The sequence below is a fragment of the Vicugna pacos genome, chromosome 16 (assembly GCF_048564905.1).
Source record: "Vicugna pacos chromosome 16, VicPac4, whole genome shotgun sequence".
Lineage (NCBI taxonomy): Eukaryota > Metazoa > Chordata > Mammalia > Artiodactyla > Camelidae > Vicugna > Vicugna pacos.
In genome coordinates this window covers 50889827-50913862 of record NC_133002.1, presented here as the reverse complement: position 1 = coordinate 50913862, position 24036 = coordinate 50889827, and the positions used below count along the sequence as shown (strand labels likewise).

Below are 24036 nucleotides of genomic sequence, written 5' to 3'. Positions count from 1 at the left end.
AATTATGTGTTATCTGAAATTCAAATTTCACTGGGCATCCTGTGTTTTATTTGGCTGCCCTACTTGTGGGTCAGGGAAGGATTTGATCTTGTTCATCCTGAGAACAAGGTATTAAAGGATTTTAAGCAGGGAGTGGCATAATCTGATTAGAATTTTGAATAGATCATCCTGGCTACAGATTGGAAGGGGGCAAGTGGAGAAGCAGGGAGACAAAGAAGCAATTACTGTGGTCCAAGTAAGAGGGACTTGGACTTGAGGGGTGGCAGTGGAGGAGAGAAGTGGACAATTTGACCTGTATTTAGAAAACAAAACCAACAGCACTTGGAACCTACTCAGGTCCCAATGCTTTAGAGAACTTTCTTGTGCCATTGATACCTAAATCTTTGTCTCCAACCTGAGTCTTGAACAGAAACTCCAGGCTCATATGTGCTACCAACTTATTCGGCATCTCAAACTTAACACAGTCAAAATAGAATGCTGGGTCTACCTTCCCAAAAACTAGTAGGTATAAAACAAGCTAAAAGGATATATTATACAACATAGGGGATATAGCAAATATTTTAAATATAAATGGAGAATATAACCTTTAAAAAATTTTGAATCACTATATTGTACACCTATAATTTATATAATATTATATACATCACCTATACTTCAATAAAAAATGGGAAAAGGCCACTAGCACATTAAAAGTGATATTTCACGTGGGAAAAAAGGCCATGTATACCTTAGATTATGACATTCTTCCTTCATCTCTGATATTTGCTGTGGGAAATATCTTGAGAGGCGTCTGCCTGAATTCCAGTAATATCATCCAGTTCTTTGCTATGGTCTCAACATTTACCTCAAAGGCATTTTGAGATTCTCAAACTGGAAAATCTATCTCAGAGAATCTTAGACCTTTATGTAAGAACCACTACAACTTCCATATAGTATGGAGATTTGGTGGAATATATATATGTATATATATAATCCATCCTGTTTTCAGAATAGTGCTTCTAGAAATGCTCCTTTGGCAAAGTACTTACTGCATCCTGCTCACACATTGCACACGTCATCAACGGTCAACCTTCCGTGAAAAATCCATAATGGGTAACATTCTCCCTTTCAAATATGGGCAGGCATCCCTACTATATAATTAGACTTATTTACTGCATATTTATCACCTGATTCTATTCTAGGAATTGAATGTGAGATGCAATATCTTTCCCCAGTCTTCACAGCTAGGCAGCCAAGCAGCAGAAACAAGACAAACAATCCAGGCGGAACATCTACAGCTCAAATTAAAAAGTACAGGGTCACAGCTGCCTTTGAAGAGCAGCCCTCACACGTCTCTAACCAGTGATGGATAGCCAGGCCTTGTTCTTGCTCATTGACCTTGACTGATTCATCTTGGAAGTGGAATACTTTGACCCGTTCTTATCTTAGGCTAGGTTGCAGAAGACTCCTAATTCCCTCGTTACAGCTGGTGTCCTTCCAAAAGGGATTACAATCTCCTTTAATCGTTTACCAAACTTAGATTCAAATTTACAGACAAACATGCACGTGAAGTTCCAGCTTTCTCAACTTGTTAAGTCTTAACTTTATCCAAATGGGTCAAGTTCACATCTATTACGACAGCTTGCCATATAAGTGTGATCTATTCAACAAGCATGTATCAGACTATGGCTGGTGCCATGAATACAAAGATGTGAAGTGCTTCTTTCAATCAGACAGCACTTTTTAAGTGAGTGCCTATTAAGTGCTAGGAAATTAAAAGGAAACAGATTAACTCTTTATGTACTGACTGGAAATGATCGGCAAGACATTGTTTACGTGAAGAAAGCAAAGGGCAGAGCACCAGATAGGCTACACTGTCGTTTGTGTAAAAAGGGAAGAGAAAACAGACACACATCACAATCTAAATGCGTAGAAAATCTATCTGAAATGTCACCCACCAATGTTAACATTGATCATCGCTGGGAGAGAGAGCAGGGTGGCTAGAGACAGGGATGAGAGGGCGAGTTTTTACATTGTGTATCTTTCTTCTGCTTGGACTCTTGTGCGGGTCTTGGTTTGCTCAGGCTGCCATAACAAAGTACTGCAGACTGGGTGGCTTAAACAACAGAAACGCATATTCTCACAATTCTGGCGGCTGGGAGTCTGTGTGTCAGCAGGTTTGGTTTTCTTCTGGCCTCTCTCTTTGGCTTATAGATGGTAGCCTTCTCCCTGTGTCTTCATACAGCCTCCTCTGTGTGTGTCTGTGTCCTCATCACCTCTTCTGATGTTGAAACCAGCCCTATTGGATTAGGGCCCACCCTAATGACCTCATTTTTACCTTGATTATCTTTTTGAACACCCTCACTCCTAACACAGTCACACTCTATTGTGCTAAAGGTGAGACCTCAGCATATGAGTTTGGGGGGGAGTTGGGTGGGAGGATGGACACAAGTCAGCCCACAATACCTATCCAAAAAGAGAAAGAAAGAAGAAAAAGAAAATTTAAAAATCTATCTCCAGTCCCATAACCTTTTCTAGGGCTAAAAATAAGAGTCAGAAGTTGTTTCAATTCTCAGCATCTGCAAGAAGTTTGGTAGCATTCCTAGCCCAGTGGCTCTTTTCCTGGTCCTAAGGTCTCCTTGGGCATCAGGAGGGCAAGGCTTAGTTTTCACTTCTGAGCTGAAAGCCCTCCCATGTTTTCTTCCTACTTTGACTTCCTTAGAGTCTTGACACCTAAACCAGACTCCGGAACTCAGGAAAGTTTGCTCCATCTCTCCTTTCTGACACCAAGAACTTTGATCTCCCTCTTCCCAGGCAGGTAACCTTTAACCCTATCCTTGCTCTCCACCTGCACTGTCTAGGTGTAGCAGTTCTCACACTCTTGGGTGTCCTGAGGCCCTTTCAGAGAGTCCATGAAGACAAACTACTCAGATGTGATTTTCCTATTATGGTGCATGACGGAGCTCCGGTGTGGTATGACATGTGATACCACAATGGGTTGAATGCAGAAGCCGATGTGAGAATCGGTTGTCTTTTACTAAGCCGGACATTGAAGAGATTTGCAAAAATGTAAAATGATGCCACTCTTCTCACTAAATTGTTTTCCAAATTATTTTTCATAAAAATGTTATTTAACATGTAATGGGTTCATTATTTGAAAATAAATACATACTTCTCAATTCCTCACTTTTAATTTCTATACAGCAAAAAAAAAGCATTTTGCAGTCCTCAGTAATTTTTAAGACTGTAAAGGAATCCTGACATCATAAAGGTTGAGAATCCCTGTTTTAAAGTCTTCAAGCTGAAGAAGAGAGAAAGCACAAATTCAATATTATGAGTAAGCTTTCACTGTTTATTCATTAGCCTCATAAATATTTATGGGACAGGCACTATGCCAGATACTAGTGATAAGTCCAGAGTCCCTTCAAAGAACCAAACGTAATGGAGGAAATACATGAGTAACTAGGCCATCCCAGTACTGGATGTTCCAATAACACCAATGCCCTGAATCAGATATTTAATCCAACCTCAGAGAGTCAGAGAAGCCTGCCTGGAGGAGGAGGTATCTAGGCTGACATCCCAAATATGGGTAATAAGTGCTAAATACTTACTCAGTTGAGAGGCTGATTGTGCTGGGAGGAAAAGAAATGCTTCACAGAGGCCAGGATGTCTAGGCTGCATATCACAGTATTTCTTTTCCAAATAACAAAGGGGTCACAAACTCAAATTCCCGAGTCACGTTGAAAACAAAAAGACCTGTTAGCCTTATTAAGAATTCACGGTAGGTATTTGATTCTTTCCGTAATAGCTGCATAACCTCCTTTCTCCTGTGTTGTAATGCTGTGGCCGTGTGGATGCTTAATCTAAACCGATGTGGCGGCATTTTGCCGTGTGACATAGCACATGGTACATGTTTGTGACTAGTGGCCTATTTAGATGGTTTCTCCCTAAGAACATGCACGATTTATCTTGACTGAATCAGTCACGTTTACCTTAAAAATCTCTCCTGGAAACGGTCTTGCCAAAAATTGCCCTGGGGGATTTTGGACTTCACCTTCTTCAACAAACAAGTCTGAATTTCCTGTAAGCTGCTGAAAGAGTTCCCCGCGGGTGCTCAGAAAACCAGGGAGACACAACTTGGGAGGTGCAAAAGGCCAGACACTAGACCTCTGTGCCGGGTTCTGATAAGTAGGGGGGCTAAAGCATTTCAGTTAGCTACAGCAAGTTATTAAGAATTTATCTTAAGAGAGAAATATTTTTCCTTTGGGACATTGTTCTATGAGGCCGTGGTAGGAATACCTGTAGAGTTCGCTTCAAGTTAAAAAAAAAAAAAATCTGGCTCATTTAAATTCGGCCACTTGCCACGCCCATCCCCCAGCAGCTCAAGTCCGCAGGTGAACGAGACGCAGCACATTCAGCACCTAACAGGTATGACTTCCCCTGCGCGTTCATCCGGGACTCGGCGGCGCGGCCTGGGAGGCGGAGTCTAGACGCAAGCTCCAGGCCCCGCCCACCAGATGATATCCGCAGCTCCGTCTCTACCCGCCAGGGGTCGCAGGCCCTGGGAGCAGGTATCTCACTTGGCGAGAGCCTGATAGTCGATTTCCTAGTTCTCGCGAGAGAAAGCGCGAAGCCTGACGGGAAGTTTGCGCGGCCGTGGGGTAAGTTGGGCCAAAATGGCAGCTCTAGAGGAGGAATTCACGTTGACAGCGGTACTCTTGGGTTCTGGGCCTGACGGACCTCTAGGAGTGGAGCCGAGCAACAAAACAGACCAGTTTCTAGTGACGGACAGCGGCAGAACCGTCATCCTCTATAAGGTGAGAGTCACAGGCTCGGAGTGCCCCCACTGCCGTCTCCCCCCTTTCGGAGCGCGGGGCCAGAACCTCGGGTTTCTCACAGCTTCGGCTAGACATCATCCAGCGGGCTTAACGGAGAGCCGGCGTGGCCTCTTCCGGACGCTGAATGAGGTCTAGCGTCTGACTGGGTTGTTTTCCCGGAAAGAGAGGCATAGTTTCGAGTTGCAGGCGGCAGAGCGTTTAAGTGCACGTGGGCTAGACTCAGAAAGGAAAGGCCACCTGTTTTTTCGCTTCGTGTCTCCCGGAGATAGCCTCGCTAAGATCCCCTCCTGGGGTCTCTGTCACCCCAGCTGCCCCCAGAAACGGTGAACGGAGAGTGGTTGGGTGGGAGATGTCACTGATAGTGGGAATAGTGATTTAGCGTTGTGTCCATACACTTCATACCCACTCATTAGAGAAAAAAAGTTTTGTGGGTAAATTTTGTTTTGGTTTTTCGCTTTCTTGGCAGCTTGGTCGGAATTTTGATTCTGAGTGACCTGTCTGTTGCCAGCTGTAGTTACCCTGTGAAGGGTAGAGTTGAGCCCCGTGAAATCTGCACGCCCCGCCCCCTTTTCAGCCTAACAACTTACTGGGCACACCTTCTAAACTTTGCTTTTAGTGATCGCATAGAAAGTGAATATTTTTATGTGAGCTGCTGAACATAGATTTCTGTGTTTTTCAGAAGCTTGCTATCTTAACATTTCTAATCACCAGGGAAATGCAAACCAAGATCACAATGAGATACCACCTCACACCTGTCAGAATGGCTATCAAAAAGAACACAAATTTTAACAATTGTTGTTGAGATTATGGAGAAAAGGGAACCTTCGTACACTGTTGGTGGGAATGTAAATTGGTGCAGCCACTGTGGAAGATAGTATGGAGATTTCTTTAAAAACTGAAAATAAGACTACCATATGATCCAGCAATTCCACTCCTGGGTATATATCCAAAAAAACCCCCAAAAACACTAATTCAGAAAGATACTTGCACCACAGTGTTCATAGCAGTATTATTAACAATTTCCAAGATACGGAAACAACCTAAGTGTCCATCAACAGATGAATTGATAAAGAAGATGTGGTGCGTATGTAGAGTGGACTACTCAGCCGTAAAAAGAACAAAATTTTGTCATTTGCAGCAACACAGATGGACTTGGAGGGCATTATGCTAAGTAAAGTAAATCAGACAAAGATAAATACTGTATGATATCATTTATATGTGGAATCTAAAAACTAACAGCAACAACCTAGTGGATATAACAAAAAAGATGCAGATTCACAGCTCTAGAGACAGTGGTTACCAGTGAGGAGAGAGAAGGGGGTAGGGGCAATATAGGGGTAGGGGAGTAGGAGATGTAAACTAGTAGGTATAAAATAGGCTACAGGAATATATTGTGCAACACGGGGAATATAGCCAATATTTTATAATAAAAATTGAGAATCATTATATTATACCTTATAACTTATATAGTATATAGCAACTATACTTAAATAAAGAAAAAAGGAAGAAGAAAAAACTAGCTATCTACTTTGAAGTTTAGGGAACAGGTTGCCAACAGTTCCCTGTACTGTTTGCTTGTTTTGATGCGTCGGATGACACTGTTGGTTTTTACCTGGCTGTCAAGTGGGCTTTTTACGGTTTCTGCGTAGGAATTGAGTAGTTGATTACAATTGGCATGATCCCAGCTATCCTTACCTAATTTCTCATGCCCCTGTTCAAGGGCACAATGGAATCAATTTTTTAAATGAACCAATATTGTTTATTATCAAAGTGTAGTTATTAATTTACTTTTTTTTCATTTTAGGAACTTATATTTTCATTTAATTTTTAAGGTTTTTTTTTTAATTGTGGTAAAATATAACAAAATTTACTATCTTAACCATTTTAAGTATACAGTTCAGGGTATTAAGTGTATATGTTTACATTATTGTACGGTCATCACCACCGTCTATATCCAGAACTCTTTGTCTGGCAACACTGAAACTGTACCCATTAAACAGTAACTCCCAATTCCCCCAGCCCCAGAAAGCCACCATTCTACTTTCTGTCTTAAGCGGAATCACACAGTATTTGTATTTTTGTGACTAGGTTTTTTTTTAATTCAGAAAATTTGTTAAATGCTATCATTTTAATGACTGCTTTTGTCTCAAATGTAAATTTAATTGCTTTAATGTCTGAAAATAACATTTTGAATATTGTATGTTAATTTCATTAGGTTTCTGATCAGAAACCTTTGGGGAGCTGGTCAGTGAAACAAGGTCAAATTATAACATGTCCAGCTGTGTGCAACTTTCAAACTGGAGAGTTTATTGTCGTACATGATAATAAGGTGAGTTTTTTAACTTTTATATAATATATACAGAACAAATCAAATGTTGACTTATTAACTATCCATGTTGTATGGAAATTGGACTTTTTTTTAACTTGTATATTTTTGATTTAAGGTCTTGAGAATATGGAATAATGAAGACGTAAACCTGGATAAAGTATTTAAAGCCACGGTAAGCCTTGGATTTTCCAACATATTTATTTAGTTTATTGGTGAGATGGAATAATGTAATATAACAGTTATTTATCTTACAGCATCTATGAACATGATATAAAGGTTATAATCAATTTTTCATTCTAGTTATTGTACAGTGTATCTTGGTAAAATGTCTCAATTTATGAAGTAATACATTAGAAAATGTTAGGTAATGTTACATGAGGTTGAGGATTTAAATCATGAATGATAAATTTATAGCTATTTCCATGAGTTTAAATGTTTGTGGTGTGTCCCTTGTGAGAACAAATGAACTTCATTGTTCCCTTCCTTAAAATAGGTAGAGTAGACCCTGCAAGGTTTGTGCGTTATACATTTGAGTAGCACGTAATGCAGTAAAAAAGAACCGTGACTAACTGTGTTTTCTACTAATGACCTAAAGTATGTTAATTAACTTCCTCTTATCAAATGAGGATCTGAAAGATTAATCTCGAAGTTTCCTTCTGGTTCTAAATGTCTAACTCTAAATATAATTGGCGCATTTTTGAAGTAATTCACAATAAAGCTGATTCAAATATAATGGCAGCTGTCACCTGGACCCTTGAAATTTCTAGCCAGCTGACTGTGCTGTCTCCTGACTTGTCTTTTTGTTTACCCTGCAGTGACAAGGTCCTGAATTTACATGACAGGGTTTTTTTTTAATCCCACATATGGTGTTAACTTCTTTTCTTGGGCTTGCAGGGTATGGTTTAGAAACACACACACACTCTGTCTTTAACACCGGAACCACTTGTAAGTCTGCATTTGTGACTTTGTTCCTTCCCCCCACCTCCAGTTTTGAGAGACCCAGGTTAGATAGCCTAACCTCCAGTATTTACAAGGGAAGAATAAACCAAAAATGAATAAAAGTGATTAATTCTTGGGGAGAGCAGGGGAGAAGATAGAATAGGAGCAAAAGTTAAACTCCTGAATGTATTTTATGTTGTAGATTTGACTTTGCAACCATACATAGTTATAAAGCAAAATTGAATCAAAATGAAAGCAAATCAGTCCTTAAAGATAAGCCTTCTATAAATGTCCTTATTCTATTAGGTGGCAATTGCTTTAGAATAAAAATTAAAATATTTTTATGTTCTTCTAGTTGTCGGCTGAGGTGTATAGGATACATTCAATACAAGGGACAGAACCCTTGGTGCTATTCAAGGAAGGCGCCGTGCGTAGTTTAGAGGCCTTGCTTGAAGAGCCCCAGCAGAAAATTGAAACTGTCATCTCTGATGAAGAAGTGATTAAGTAAGTTCCAATACTTATAAGTGAGTTTTTACTAAAATGAAAATGCTCTCGATGGTTTTTTTTATAATATTCTTTACCTTGTTCAAAACTATTTTGATTATAAATGTAGTAAAAGTAACATAATTAAAGGCCATCTGTAAGACATTAGCCAAAATCACATCCCCCAAAAGCCTCTAGGGTGATAAGTGACTGAGAGAAATAGGGCCAGATGTCTTCTGTCCTAATGACAGAACTGGATAGTCAGTTATTTGAAGATGAAGTGAGTAATCCCGCGAGATTGGCATCTTTGCTTCTGTCATATTACCCCAACTGCCAGGGTCAGAACCCTTTCCCCTGAAGAAATGTGCAGCTTGTTGTTAGCAGAATCAGGATAGTGCTTCAAGACCTGCTTTCCCAGATTCTGGCATAAAATTGGGAGAACAACTCATCCAAATGATAGAAGGAAATCTCTTGATTTCGCATCTCTCTAATCCCCATTCTTTCATCACATTTCCTATTTGGTTAACTTGCTGCCTCTCCAAGCCCATCTGATGCAAACTAAACTTCTAAAAGTCCAAGTGAGACTTGTATGTAGTCAGTAAACAGTGTGGACGATAAGCAGTTGTATCTTAGACTTGATGAATGCCTCTGAAGTGTGAGCAGCTGTATTTGGAGGAAATCTTTAGGAAAGAAGATACAGGTAGAGATCTGAGTTCTAATCCCCACTTTGCCAAAAAACGATTGTGCAGCCTTGGTTACAGACCATTTACCTTCCCTGTGCTTCAGTTTCCCCTGTCACTTGAAGAAGGCAGATGAGATGCTCATATTTTCCTAAAACACTGGTCCCAAAATGACTCTTGAAAAAAGGAGCGAGGGGTTTCAAGTAAGTTTGGGAAACACCGTGTCTTTCTCACACACCCTTGATACTTTTCAGTTCACATTATTGTCTGTAAGCTCTGGGAAGCTCGGCAACTTGCATTTAATCCAGAGACGCATTTGACAGAGAAATGCCTACTAGTTCCCCACGGTATATATTTTGAAACACTGAATTAAGTGCTCTCTGATATCTCTCTGGCTCTAAAAAACATTTAATAAAAGATAATCTCTTAAATTTAGATTTGATGGTATGTTTTTCTCTCAACTGGTAATTTGGCATTTTATCATTTTTCTTTTCCTTATTTTAGGTGGACAAAGTTTTTCATGGTATTTAGGCATCCTGTGCTAATTTTTATTACTGAAAAAGTAAGTGAATCTTTAATTCCTGGCCCATTTTGTGACATTTCAAAGTCACCTATATTATTTTTAAAACTAAGCTTGGACTTCGGTACTTCTTTCAGAAGCCTTTTATTTTATATGTTTTAAAAATACTGTAAAACCTATTAGTTATAATTATTTCTATGCCTGAATTATAGAAGAAAATTTTAACACCTTTATTGTGGTGTGATTCCTATACAGTAAACTACACATATTTAAGATGTACAATTTGATGAATTTTGATAGATTTATACACCAGTGAAACCACCACCATCAAGATAGCTAACATTTCCATCATTCCCCAAGAAGTGCAAATTTTGAATTCCCAATTTATCCCTTCCCACCCTCTTTATCCCCCAGTAACCATAAGTTTGTTCTCTTTATCTGTGAATCTGTTTCTGTTTTGTAGATAAGTTCATTTGTGTCCTTTTTGTTAGATTCCACATATAAGTGATATCATATGGTATTTTTCCTTTTCTTTCTGACTTACTTCACTTAGAATGACAATCTCCAGTTCCATCCACGTTGCAACAAATGGCATTATTTTTTATGGTTGAGTAGTATTCCATATATATATATATAGACACACACACATATACACACCACATTTTTTTAAGTATTTTTAAATTTTTTTTGGTGGGAGGTAATTAGGTCTATTTGTTTATTTATTTTTAGAGGAGATACTGGGGACTGAACCCAGGACCTCATGCATGCTAAGCATGTACTCTACTGCTTGAACTATACCCACCCCCCTTACCACATCTTCTTTATTCAGTCATCTATCAAGCATTTGGGTTGTTCCCATGTCTTGGCTATTGTAAATAGTGCTGCTGTGAACATTGGGGTGTATAGAAATTCATTACAACATTTTTAATTTAATTGGACTAGAGGTTTTTAAGCACTCTTTGAAGTGATTGCAATAGGGCATCTGGTTTTGTTTTTCTGTTTTTGTTTTGTTTCATTTTGAGCCAAGGTAGATTTATTCAGAGATACACACTACGTAGAGCGCAGGCCATCTCAGAAGGCTGGGCAACTAGTTTTAACATTTAAATATAGATGGTGGAAATGGGAATATTTTTTTTAAAACCTTCTTTTTTGCAGCATGGAAATTACTTTGCTTATGTACAAAAGTTTAACTCACGTATCCTAAGCAAATACACACTTGTACTTGGACAAGAAGAAAACTCTGTTATACAGAGTTTTAGTACATCTGTGGATCGGAAATTTATCTCTTTGATGTCATTAAGTAAGTATTTTTCCTTAAACTTTCAGAGTTTATAAATAAAGGGGTATTACAAAATAGTGTTTTCTTTAAGTTAGTCTTCAATTTTTGCAGTCTTCTCTTGTAGCATCTCCCTTTCTGTGCTTTCTGACAAGTATTTATGCCTTTTTGCATTTTGCCTTGTCTAGTCATGTGTTAGGTCAGTAGTTCTCTGCTTTAACTTTTAACTTTTATGTCTTAAGATTTATCATAAGCAACAAGTAGTAGTATAATACCAATAAAAAGGGGAAAATCAGCTTTTATCTTTACTATGATAAGTCCAACTTTTTTTTTTGATATTATAATTAGTGACCCACAAGATACCTAAGGTTGGTACTGAATGGCCCTCCGTTCGTCTCTTCCAACCTTAGAATAGAGTGTGCCTTTCTTTGAACAGTGACGGAGACAGGTGGGTGAAAGGGGACTAGCAGAGCAGCCTGGGCTCATGCTAGTTGGCATTTTACAGATTTTTTTCAAATGCCTTGGAGTTTACCTCTACGTAATGCTCTAAAGCTTAATCCAGTCGTATGCATCTAGGGAGAAAAATGCCTTTGTGGTGTTCCTTCTACTCTATTCTTTATGACTTCTTTTGAAGTTCTTTTGAGAAGGTTGTGTGAGGGAGAAACAAGAGCAATATTTAGGAAGCATTTCCATGTTATCACAATTTAAAATCTTCTGAAATTTTTCAATGTGCAGATGTTTGCAGTGGCGGCTAAAAAGGCTCCTGTCATTTATGTCTAGAGGGTTATTGGAGTCTGCTTAATACCTTTGCTTAAGAGCGACTGGTTTTCTTAAAGTTTAAGCTCTAGGACTTATTTATTGTAAAACAGGCATTTGTGAGTTATGTTTTAGCTTATTGAACATTGAAGTAAGGGAGTCTGAACCAAAGGGCCATAGAATCTTCATGTAACATAGCTAAAACTACATGAAATTGCCAAAAATTCAGTTGACCTGCAAACCCCAGCAATTTTATAGGGTTTTCAGAGGGGAGTAACAAGAAATGTAATGTTTAGACCCGAATGCTAATTAATTTCTAATGAGAGATAGAGCTTTTTAGTGACTAGATTGTATTCCTGGCAGTCCTCTCATATTTTAGTTGTTACGGGCATTTATAATTTTTATTTCATGACTGTTATGATATTTCTTACTGAGATTTTTACTACTATTTCTCCTCCCTCAACTTTAGGTTTGTAGTATATTCTTTATGGGAAAGCATAGAGTGGTGTGATTGTTACATTTGTTTATTTTTCTGGTTGGATCATGTATCAAATTGGTAAAATCTTATAAACAGCTTAGGATGTTTAACTGTAACAGATAAAGAACTGCTCTTTATCCAATAATAAACAACAAATACTTGTTTGCAACAGGCTCTGATGGATGTGTATATGAAACCTTGATACCAATACATCCGAGTGACCCAGAAAAAAATCAGAGGGTAGTTGGATCATTGTTGCTCAAGTCGGCAGTGTCTGGTAATGCTCGAAGTGGTGTTGGACTCACGGTCCTGGATAAAGATCACGTAGCGGTCCTGGGACCACCACTCCCAACCTCTAAAGGTAACTGAAATCTAGTCAGTTAAGAAGTCCTTTGGATTTTTTTTCCTTCAGAGTGTACTTTTTAGCCTTCTCTTGCTTTTTCATTTGTCCATTACCACCCTAATCCATTCTTTTTTATCACTGTACTCAAATTTTTTTCTAGCTTCCTAATTCTTGAATAGGTCTTTGACTTCATCTTGCCTTGATCAATTTCCTGAAACATCTCCTGTATCACTCACTGCTTTGCTCATCACCAATATCTTAAAGAAATAAACACTGCAAATATCTGTGCCAGCCCTCAGGCACTGGAAACATTGGTAAGCCTTGCAGTAGAGGGTTGAATTCCTAGCTTGATGACATTTCAGCAGAATATAAATCCATTAGACTTGGACGGGTTGAAATTATAGGACTGTTAGTATTCCTTTCATCACTGTGACTTCAGAGCAGGATTCTTACCATCCTCACCCCCAGATACCCCTCCAAACACACAGAATTGTAGTCTCTCATGAAGGACACAGTTGCTCCTGACCAGTGCAAGGTTGGTGTCTCCCCGCCTACTCTATAAGACTCCAAATCTCTGGTTTAGCATTCAGGTCTCTCCACAGTCTAGACCCTGTCCACCTTTCTAATCTCTTCTCCCGATTTTGAAGCGAGAACTCTCTGCTTTATTCAGGCCGGCTGGATATGGCCATCCTTACCTGTGTTCTTTGTTCTTAGGTTTCTCCTACGCTTTAAGCTAAGAGCTAGCACGAATAGCATAACTACCCTGTGCCAGGGGTTTTACTTATATTATCTCATTATTTGTATCATTTAATCCTCTAACAACCCTATGAGAGAAAGTTCAGTCATTATGACCCCTATTTTATACATCAGAATCTGAGCTTAGGTAACTAAGTAGTGGAGTTGGATCAAACGAATCAGGTGGAGTCTTAGGCCACGTGAACTACCATTCTCAAGTCCTAGCTTTTAACCACTTTACCAGCTGTGTTTCTCCTCTCTCAACCCCCATCCTCCCTCTTTCTGGTTCCTGCTCTCTATCCCCCAAAAAACCCACTACCCACCATAGAGTTTCTCATGTATCTTTTCAGAGTTTTTTTAATATGCCTACAAGCAAATACTTCTATTTATTTTTTTCTCCTCTTTTTACACAAACGGTACCATATCATAGACACTCTTGTGCACCTTATTTATCCACCTACCTGAGATACAGAGATCTTTCCACATCAGCATCTTTATTAAAACTATTTTTTAAAAGGAAAACATGGACGCACTCTGACATAAATCGCAGCAATATATTTTTGGATTCATCTCCTAATGCAAAGGAAATAAAAGTAAAAATAAACAAATGGTACCTAATTAAATTTAAAAGCGTTTGCATGGCAAAGGAAACCATCAACAAAATGAAACGACAACCTACTGAATGGGAGGAAATACTTGCAAAAGATATTACCGATAAAGAATTAATAGCCAACATACATAAACAGCTTGTACAGTTCAACATCCAAAAAAAAGAAAAACCCAATTTAAAAATGGGTGGAAGAACTGAATAGATATTTTTCCAAAGGGGAAATGCAGACAGCCAACAGGAACATGGAAAGATGCTCAATATCACTACTCATCAGGAAAATGTAAACCTCAACCACAATGAGATACCACCTCACATCTGTAAGAATGACTATCATCAAAAAGGACACAAATTAACAAATGCTGGTGAGGATGTGGAGAAAAGGAACCCTGTTGGTGGGAATGTAAGTTGGTGCAGCCACTGTGGAAAACAGTATGGAGGTTTCTCAGAAAGCTAAAAATAGAACTACTCAATGACCCAGCAGTTCTGGGTATATATCAGAAAAAAAGAAAAAAGAAAAAAACACAAAAAAGGCACTAATTCAAAAAGATACATGCACCCCAATGTTTATAGCAGCATTATTTATAATTGCCAGGATATGGAAGCAACCTAAGTGTCCAGCAGATGAATGGATAAAGATGTGGGGTGTGTATGTGTGTGTGTGTGTATCTACTCAGCCATTAAAAAGAACAGAATTTTTGCATTTGCAGCAACATGGATGATCTTGGAGGGCATTATGTTAAGTGAAATAAGTCAGAGAAAGAAAAATACTGTATGATATCACTTATGTGTGAAATCTAAAAACTACAACAAACCTAGTGAATATAAAAAAAGCAGACCTACAGATCTAGAAAACAAACTAGTGGTTACCAGTGGGGAGGGGAAAGGGAGGAGGGGCAATATAGGGGTGAAGGAGTAAGGTATAAATTATTAGGTATAAAATAAGTTGCAAGGATATATTGTACAACTTGGGGAATATAGCAAATATTTTATAATAACTGTAAATGGAATATAACCTTTAAAAATTGTGAATCACTATATTGTACACCTGTAACTAATATTGTACAGCAATTATGCTTCAATAAAAAATAGTTAATTTTTTTAAAAGACTATTTTTTAGAGCAATTTAAGATTCACAGCAAAACTGAGGGGAAGGTGCACTGATTCCAGCAGGCTGCCTGCCCCACACTTCTATTTCTTGTCATGAAATCTTGTATCTTTGAATTACTGTCTTCATTATTCATTTTTATACTTAATAAAGAAAGACATATATTTAACCATGACTTTGCTCTCTCCCTCCCGCCAACCCCAAGCATCATATATTTAAACTTGGATGACTTCTGAATTTGTCATATTTTACAGAATGCCTCTCCATATGGAATATAAAATTTCAGACGCTACAGACTTCCAAAGAATTACCACAAGGGACCAGCGGTCAAGTAAGTTTTGCACTTGGATTTTTTTTTTTTCAATGTAACAGTTTTGCACTAAAATACTGTATAGAAAGAGACTTCTTTGTATCTAAATATTTTGGCAGTTTTGGATTAAATTAAATTAAGAAATATTTTATTTTCTACCTGCAAAATTTAATTTGGTCATTATTTTAATAGTTTCCTTGTATTTGTCACTTTCAAAAGACTAAATTATAAGCTAATTTTAGATCAAAGGGGAACAATTAACTAGTTAACAAAAACTTTTGCTTTTCGCCTCTCTTTGGTTTGATCTTTTTACTTTTGTATTTTCAGCTCTACCCTAGGGCTGTTACTTTTCCTAATAAATTAGTCTTTTAGGTTGTATGTTAAACATTATCACGGAATTACATAAATAAATGATTAAGATTTAAGCTGACAGACTATAAACTTTCTGAGGCAAGGGTCCTGGCCTTTTTGTTCTCCATGTATCTTCAGTACCTACCAGAGGTACTGAGTAAATACTAGTTGTTTAGTGACTAAATATTCATATAAAAATAAAATGTAAATCAAGATATAGGATGTTATTGATCATTGTAATTAGAGGATGAGACTAGATTTATCGGCATGGAATTCTAACTTACATTTAAACAAATAATTTTAACAAAATTAGTGTTTCACAATTTCACTGCTCTGATAGAGTTTACTTTTAATTTCCATATTCCTTTTGAGTTTTTGTTCATATATCTTATTTTTACAATTTTATAGTTAGAATCATGAGATAGATTCTATCATGTTAAATTCTGCTTTTTTTCATTTAGTACATCATAACAGTTTGCCTAAATTACAGTAGCCTTTGTGATTATCATGTTAATAGATGTGTAATAGTGGCAATATTTATTTTAAGCAATTTGTTTTCTTTTATTATTGTTTTTAACGGAAGTACTGGGGGCTGACCCCAGGACCTCATGTAGTACATGCTAAGCATGCACTCTGCCACTGAGCTATTCCCACCCACCTCATTTATTTTAAATATATGTATTGATCAAACTTTTATGAGTTAGGAGGAAGGTGTAGCTCAAGCAGTGGAGTGCATGCTTAGCATGCCTGAGGTCCTGGGTTCAATCCCCAGTACCTCCTCTAAAAATAAATAAGCCTAATTACCCCCAACAAAGCAAAAAGAAATTAAGAAATTTTTATGAGTCAAAAGAAAGTATTCTTTAAATTATGCTTCATTCAGACATGGGCAAAAATAAAAGCAGTGTAAACCTACCCCAATTAATAAATTGAACATATGGTATTCTGGGACGTTGCTTAACTTTGCCTTACCCTTTTCTGTTAACTAAGATTGCTTACACCACAGGCTATTGTTATAAATTACATGGCTTTGTTGAATCAGATCTTCGAAGAAAAAAAGGATTGCTTACATTTTTGATAACTTTTTTTGTAGCTCTGGTATTATGGGGAAAATTTGTTTATGCTACATGGAAAATTTCTAACTGTAATTCCATACAAGTGTGAAGTGTCATCATTAGCAGGTGCTCTCGGAAAACTCAAACATAGTCAAAATCCAGGTAGGAACTTAAATGTTTGTTTTATTACTAAAAACCATTTTATAAACTTCTAGTTTGATATGTAGATTTTCACAGCTATCGGTTTGCATAGCCTTTCTTTTTTTAACACTTTTATTGTGGTATGATTCCTGTACAGTAAACTACACATATTCCAGATGTACAATTTGAATGAATTTTGATAGATATATACACCTATGAAGCCACCACCACTATCAGGATACCTTAACATTTCCATCACTCCCCAAGAGGTGTAGATTTTAAATTTGCACCCTTCCCACCCGCTTTGCCCACAGTAACCATAAGTTTGTTCTCTTTGTGAAACTGTTTGTTTTGTAGATAAATTCATTTGTGTCCTTTTTTTTTAGATTTCACTTATAAGCAATATTATATATTTTTCTTTCTCTTTCTGGCTTACTTCACTTAGGATGACAATCTCCAGGTCCATCCATGTTTCTGCAAGTGGCATTTTTTTCTTTTTATGGCTGAGTAGTATTCCATTGTACATATATGCCACGTCTTTATCCAGTCAGCTGTCAGTGGATATTTGGGTTATTTCCATGTCTTGTCTATTGTAAATAGTGCTGCTGTGAATATTGGGGTGCATGTGTCTTTTTGAATTATATTTTTCTCTGGATATGTGACCAGGAGTAGGATTGCTGGGTCATATGGTAAATTTATTTTTGGTATTTTAAGGAACCTCCATAATATAGCCTGTTCTTAATGTTGAAAGTTGGCATTGTTCATTCAGATTTTATTGATCCAGGAAGCTACCTTGGGAACAGTCCATATTGCAGTTATTGCTGCAGGCTAAAGCGTTACACTGATTTGAACACCAGTGTTCTTCTGACTTTAGGGGCAATGGGAAAGTCCTCCAGACAAAATCAGTAATGCTTTTTCCCTCCCTAGTTTAACCAATGGCCTCATCTGTTAGCTTACTGTTGCTGGGCACGTAGCCTTTTAAGTTACTATGCTTTACTGATCTAAGGTTATTGGTAGAATGAAGTGGACTTTAAAGCCTCTCTTGAACTGTGCACAAATGGTTGTTTTTTATAGTTCTTTGGTTGGTTGGATCAATACCAATAGGTCAAAAAATTCCAGAAATTGTGTGTTTTGTGTTTTCTTAGGCACTCATGCCATACCTCATTTTGTAAACTGGGAAGCATCGCAGGAATCTGGACTAGGATCCCAGAACTCAGAGCAAACAAAGAGAATTGTAAGTTTCATAGTCGAAATACAAGTGTTAGTGCAAATGTCAAAAAACATGAAAAGCTGAATTATTTTAATAATTCATATCTGTACAACTCCTACAACTTGCTCTTAATGATGAGGCAGTTTGAAGCTTGAACTCAGTAACCCAACAGCCCTTGTCCAAAAATGACACATGTCATCTAGTAGTTAATTTTTATGGTTGTATGTGTAAGACCCAGGTGTGAAAATGGACCAGTTTGCTGTTAGTAATAATACTTCCTTGTATAGAGATTTTATTTTGTTTATTCAAAAATGAGTTAAAATAAACTCACTTTTCACTATAAGAAAATTAAACCCTAAAAAAGTTTGTGATTAGAGCTAAAGTGTGCCAGTATCTTTGGGACATTTCATATTCTTCAAACTGTATATTGGATCTTTTATATTATTTTGAGATCCTAATCAATTTACTTAATTCCAGTTAAGAAGAAGAAAAATTGAAGTGAGTGTACAGCCAGAGGTTCCAACATCCAAACAACTTTTAGCAACCATAAAGGTAAATTTAAAAATATTAGAAGAAGGAGGGTATAGCTCAGTGGTAGAGTGCATGCTTAGCATTCACAAGGTCATGGGTTGAATCCCCAGGCCCACCACTGAAGGAATAAATGAATCTAATCCTCCCATCTCGTGCACACACACACACAAATACATGTGTATATATATTAGGAATATCAAAACTCAACTCAGCTCGTTGAAGGAAATCCCATGTACTTTTCATTCTATCTCACTGTAAGGATCATTTTTATAGCTATAACTTACATTTGTATAGTATGCTGAGGTTGTGAGAGTGACCAATACTTTAGCTTATTTGACTCTCACTAGGCATTTTGTGAGATCAAAGTGATGGTAGTGGCCTTATACCTCGTTCAGCTTTGCATTGAGTATGTTTGTAATTTAGCTTCACAGAAATTTTGATTTCTAAATCCTTGAGGTTTGTTTGTTTGTTTGTTCGTTTTCTTACAGTTTGTCTTTGTGCAGAAAATTGTAGTATCAACTCCAGTTTCACAGAAGTGCATGAATACTGTTAAGTGATTTAAGATGTTGCTCTAGGAACTTTTAAGTTCAGAATGACATTTATCAATGTACCAGACTGAACTCTTTACTTCTGCCCTTTCAGAAAGGTTCAGAAAAACACATTGAAGTAGAACTACGTAAATTTTTGGCTATTAAGCGGACACCTGACTTTCATACAATTATTGGGGACATAGTGATAGGACTTCTGGAAAGATGTAAAACAGAACCATCATTTTATCCCCGGAACGCTCTGATGCAGCTTATCCAAACGCATGTGCTTTCTTACAGGTAAATGTTTCTGTACACCAGGCTTCACATACATAACTCTTTTGACCTTGTTTTGTAGTTTACAGTTCTGATTTTCATACTCTGAAAAAGCCTTACGAATCATTTGCAGTTGAGAGTTTCCTTAATATATAAAAGTAATTCATGTTTTTGGCCTTAGCTTGTGTCCTGGCTTAATGGAGATTGCCTTAGAAAAGACAGATGTGCAGATGTTACAGCTGTGTCTACAGCAGTTCCCTGACATTCCTGAATCAGTCACCTGTGCTTGCTTAAAAATTTTCTTGGGGTAAGTTAGAAGCCAATGATCCTTTTCCTTCACTACACTTTTAATCTATTATATTATTTGATGTCTGAAACTTTGAAGGCTTAGAAAATGAAATTTTTCCAGTAAGTTCAAGTAGTGATAAGAATTAATTCCTTGTTTTCAATTATCATGATAGCATTGGTGATGACAGTCTTCAAGAAACAGATATCAATATGGAGTCAGTTTCTGACTATGCCAGTACTGTACAAGGTGAGAAGATGGAAGAGCAGGCTGAAATTCTTCAAAATGGCTTCAATCTGGAGGACGATAACTGTGAGAACTGTGCTCAGCAGTTAAGTGCAAAGCCTCAGGCGGCAGTGGAGGAGGCCGCTTTGTGCCCTGTTATACCGAAAAGAGCAGCCCTACTGTATCCTTTCAAACAGTTCCCCTTGTATTATCTCTCCCCCAGGGATGTAGTCAAATGCCAAGCAATAACTAAGGAGCAATTAGATAATTTAAGATGTTTTTTACCTTTTTTCAGTTTTTTTCAGTTTCTGCTTGAAAATGGGTTACATTCAGTGCTATAGTCCAACAACTTATTTAAACCTTACTTCTTATTTAAGAAGCTGTACTAAGGTAGAAGCTCAGTCAGTTCTAAAAGTTAGTATACTGAATAAGTACCAATCATTTATTAGTCACTATTACGAAGTTTTCCAGATGATCCCTAGTGACCAGGAGAATGTTCACTGATAGAGCTCTTCTAGAAAAGTTAAACTTTTGTATAAATTTAGAAAAATCGTTAGGGAAGAGAATTACTCGTAATTTTGTTAGAAAAGCCTTTATTTGTTGAAATAAGATTTTCCTTTATTCCTGAGTAGAAATGCAATTCTTCACTCAGCATATAGTGAAACGTTTCTTCTGCCTCATTTGAAAGGCATCCCAGCACAGCATATCACTGTAAGTTCTTACAAATCCTAGAGAACTTTATTTCTACTTTAAATATTGCTGCTTAACTCTAACCAGCTTTTAGGGCATTCAAAAGGTTATAAAGTACTTTCATCTGAATAAGAGGTTTCCCAGCCATGATGGTGAACAGTGGTGCCTAGGAAACTAGAGTGATTTGGGGGAGGCAGAGCTTGACATGTTCCTGGTGCCAAGCCTGAGGGCCACGTTAATCTGTCTAAGTTATAAATGAGAAGAAGAAACTAAAAACAATTCCCCAGAGAAGGATTCTCTCTTCTCTACTTACTGTTGATAAACAAAACCCTCCCAAACCAATTGAACTCCTCTGTCACAGCAGGGAAAGCATTTGATTCATTTTTGTGTCCCCAGATGTCCAGCATATTTATTTGATAGTGAAATTCAATAGTAGCTTCTTAAAATTCTTTCCAGTCTCATTGTTAGCTTTGTATGAAGAAAATTTTTCTATCAAATTGATAAATTGTCCTTTTTTCTCCCACTCAGCTATTTCTGCAGTATTTGTATTTCCTTTATCTGAAATGTAGTGAAAATGTTACTATGACTCTTCCTGGAATACACCCTCCAACCCTGAACCAGGTGAGATAGTCTTTTTCCTTTGATCTGATGCTGGGAAAAATCTGTTTAAAAAAAGGTTGTATACATAGTATCAGAATCTGGAATTCAGTAACCGGTTTCTCCTTGTCTCCTGGTCCCTATGACCCTCCTTCTTCACTGTATACCCAAACCACTGGAGTGGATCTGTCAATTTGGTAGATAGATTTTTCGAGCCATAATTCTATACTAAAGAACTTAAATTCATCTTAAATTCCTGGTTCTTTATTGTGACCCTTTTCAAGAATTTCCTTAGCTTTGCAGGGAGAGGGGATAGTAAGTATCCTCTTAATGATCTCCTAATAACCTAATAATCCCCAGTCCCTCTCAGAGGTGATCAGTATTAAGAGTTTCTTTCATGTCCAGAAATTTTCTTTCTATACACTTATTGTTCTCTTGTCTTTCTAATGCAAATTAGATAATAATGTACATGTTATTCTGCAGTTTGTTTTTTTCACTCAATACTATGTTTTACAAATTTTCTGCGTTAGTATACATCTGCTTCATTCTGTTTAACCCCTGCATACTATCTGATTTTATAGACATTGTTAGTCTGCTAGTCCCCTTTTGATTTACATTTTAATTGTTTATAGTTTTTTGCTATTGCAAACAAACTTTCAGTGACCATCTTTATACAGATATTCTTGTATATTATGAGAGAATACCTGTTGGGTAAATTCCCATTAGTGAAATTATTGGATAAAGGGTGCATGCATTTTTAGTTTTAAAAATGCCAGACACCTTTCCAAAGGGTTGTGACAAGAGGTACTGCTGCCAGCAAGGTCTGAGATCTTACTCTTTGCCAGACAGGTAACAAATAGGTGTTTTATTTTAATTTGCATTTCTTTGATGAGAGAGGTTGGCCATCTCTTCTTGCCTGTTTTATGTTCCTTTTTTTTTTTTTTTTGTCCATTTTTCCATTGCATTTCCTGTTTTTTTCTTTTTGGCTTACTAATTATTCTTTGTATATTAAGGAAATTAGTTTATTTCTGTCAAATGTATTACAAATACTTTTTTTCTGATCATTCTCTTTAGTGTAATTTTTGCCATAAATGAGTTTTATTGTCAAAACTGTTGAGCTTTTCCTTTATGGCTTCCTTATGGCTATATCATGCTTAAGGCCCTTCCCACTCTAAGGCTGTAAAAATAGCCACCCTGTTTTTCCGTGATACATTCATGGTTTCCTTTTTCTGATTTTAACTCTTTGGTGCATATAAAATTTATTTTGGTGTGAGGAGTTACATAGGGATCTGCTTTCCCCCCTCCCCCCAAATGGATAATCAATTTCCTTAATGCTTTTCGTGACAGTGATATTTGCATGTTAACAACATTTGCTACCATGTGAAAATTTAGAACTACATACTTTAATAAATGTATAGTAATAATTTTATTTTGGCTCTTGGTAGCTCATGTATATTACACCATATTCTGTTCTTGGGGCATCATGTATCTTTCAGAGTAAGAGATGAGTAGGTTCTTTTTTTGTAACTGCCAGTAATTGTCAAAAAATTTTTTTTCTCAAATAAGTACTAACTCTCCCTTGGATTAAATATCACTGTGGCTTTCTTTTTACTGGTTAATCCTATAAAAAATACCCAATTATGTTTGTAAAATGACAAGTATAAGAGCAGAAAAGAACCTTTTTAGATTGTTGAGAGTCCTTTATCTCTAAACTAAAACATTCAGGCTTTTGTTAAGATTTATTTTTCTTATAACTGGTAGAATTATGGACTTTGTAAAATGAATTAACCTAAAATTAAATTAAAATCTTAACTTTCCTTTTCCTGTTTATCTTCAGATTATGGATTGGATATGTCTACTGCTAGATGCTAATTTTACTGTTGTGGTAATGATACCAGAAGCAAAAAGGCTATTGTTAAGTCTTTACAAGTTTGTGAAATCCCAGGTATGTAATTATTTGACATATACTCAATTCCATTTGTACCCAAGAAGCATCAAAATTACAATTTATTAAATTTTGCTTGGAATAGTTATAAGTCATTGCAGAGGATTTCATCATATATACAAGTCATGGTAAAAATTTTTTGGAACTTTTTTCTTTAGATAAGCATTTGTTCGGAGCTCAACAAGATTGAAGTAGGTTTTCGTGAACTACAGAAATTAAATCAAGAAAAGAATAATAGAGAATTATATTCAATTGAAGTGCTGGAACTCTTCTGATATTACCAGTTCTCCTTCATAGATGTTTTATGAAGCTCTTTTACGTGAATTCTTCCTATTCATCCAGGCAAGAGATGTTTTGTTTATGACTGTTTCTCAGCGACAAGAGAAATGTGTTGGCAAGTACCTGGACCATCACTTATTGGTGCTCCCAGGTCAGACTGGAGGGGTTACATGAACCTATTCTAGGTTATGAACATTGGTGGTGAGAGGTTCTGGAACTTTTTAAAAATGTTGACTGAGCTGCTTTTAAGTAAACTTATTTGTGTATTGATAAAAGTTTAATTTCTTACCATGTGTTTGAATAGTTCTTCTTTTAATAAATCACCACCGAAACAGTGATTCTAGGAAGAATGTAGTTTTTATCAGAGCTCATCTGTGTTCATGGGTGACGGAAGAGGTCAGGTCCACAAGCAGGGCGGGAGGGGTCCTTGTCCAGCATGTGCTTGTCTTCTGCCATTTTCTCCTGCTTTACCTGCTCCCACTCACCTTCTTACATACCCAGGGTTGAATAGTACCTCTTTATATACTTTATCCCTTAGATTATGC

At 37.0% G+C, this 24036-nt stretch overlaps 1 protein-coding gene across 2 annotated transcripts; it reads left to right on the top strand.

Moving 5' to 3' along the window:
* Nucleotides 1-4622: 4622 nt before the first annotated feature.
* Nucleotides 4623-23829, top strand: NOL11 (nucleolar protein 11). 2 transcript variants are annotated; one of them, XM_006199324.4, is made up of 18 exons: nucleotides 4623-4796; nucleotides 7033-7146; nucleotides 7262-7318; nucleotides 8441-8589; nucleotides 9753-9810; nucleotides 10924-11068; nucleotides 12451-12639; nucleotides 15326-15402; nucleotides 16823-16946; nucleotides 18071-18159; nucleotides 18613-18687; nucleotides 19309-19493; nucleotides 19651-19776; nucleotides 19931-20161; nucleotides 20613-20691; nucleotides 21199-21291; nucleotides 23105-23212; nucleotides 23371-23829. In XM_006199324.4, the coding sequence occupies exons 1-18, from the start codon at nucleotides 4656-4658 to the stop codon at nucleotides 23485-23487; spliced, it is 2157 nt and encodes a 718-aa protein (XP_006199386.1). In that variant the 5' UTR covers nucleotides 4623-4655; the 3' UTR covers nucleotides 23488-23829. The 2 variants fall into 2 exon arrangements, with proteins under 2 accessions (XP_006199386.1, XP_072795539.1); XM_072939438.1 differs by lacking the exon at nucleotides 18613-18687.
* The last annotated feature ends 207 nt before the right edge of the window (nucleotides 23830-24036 follow it).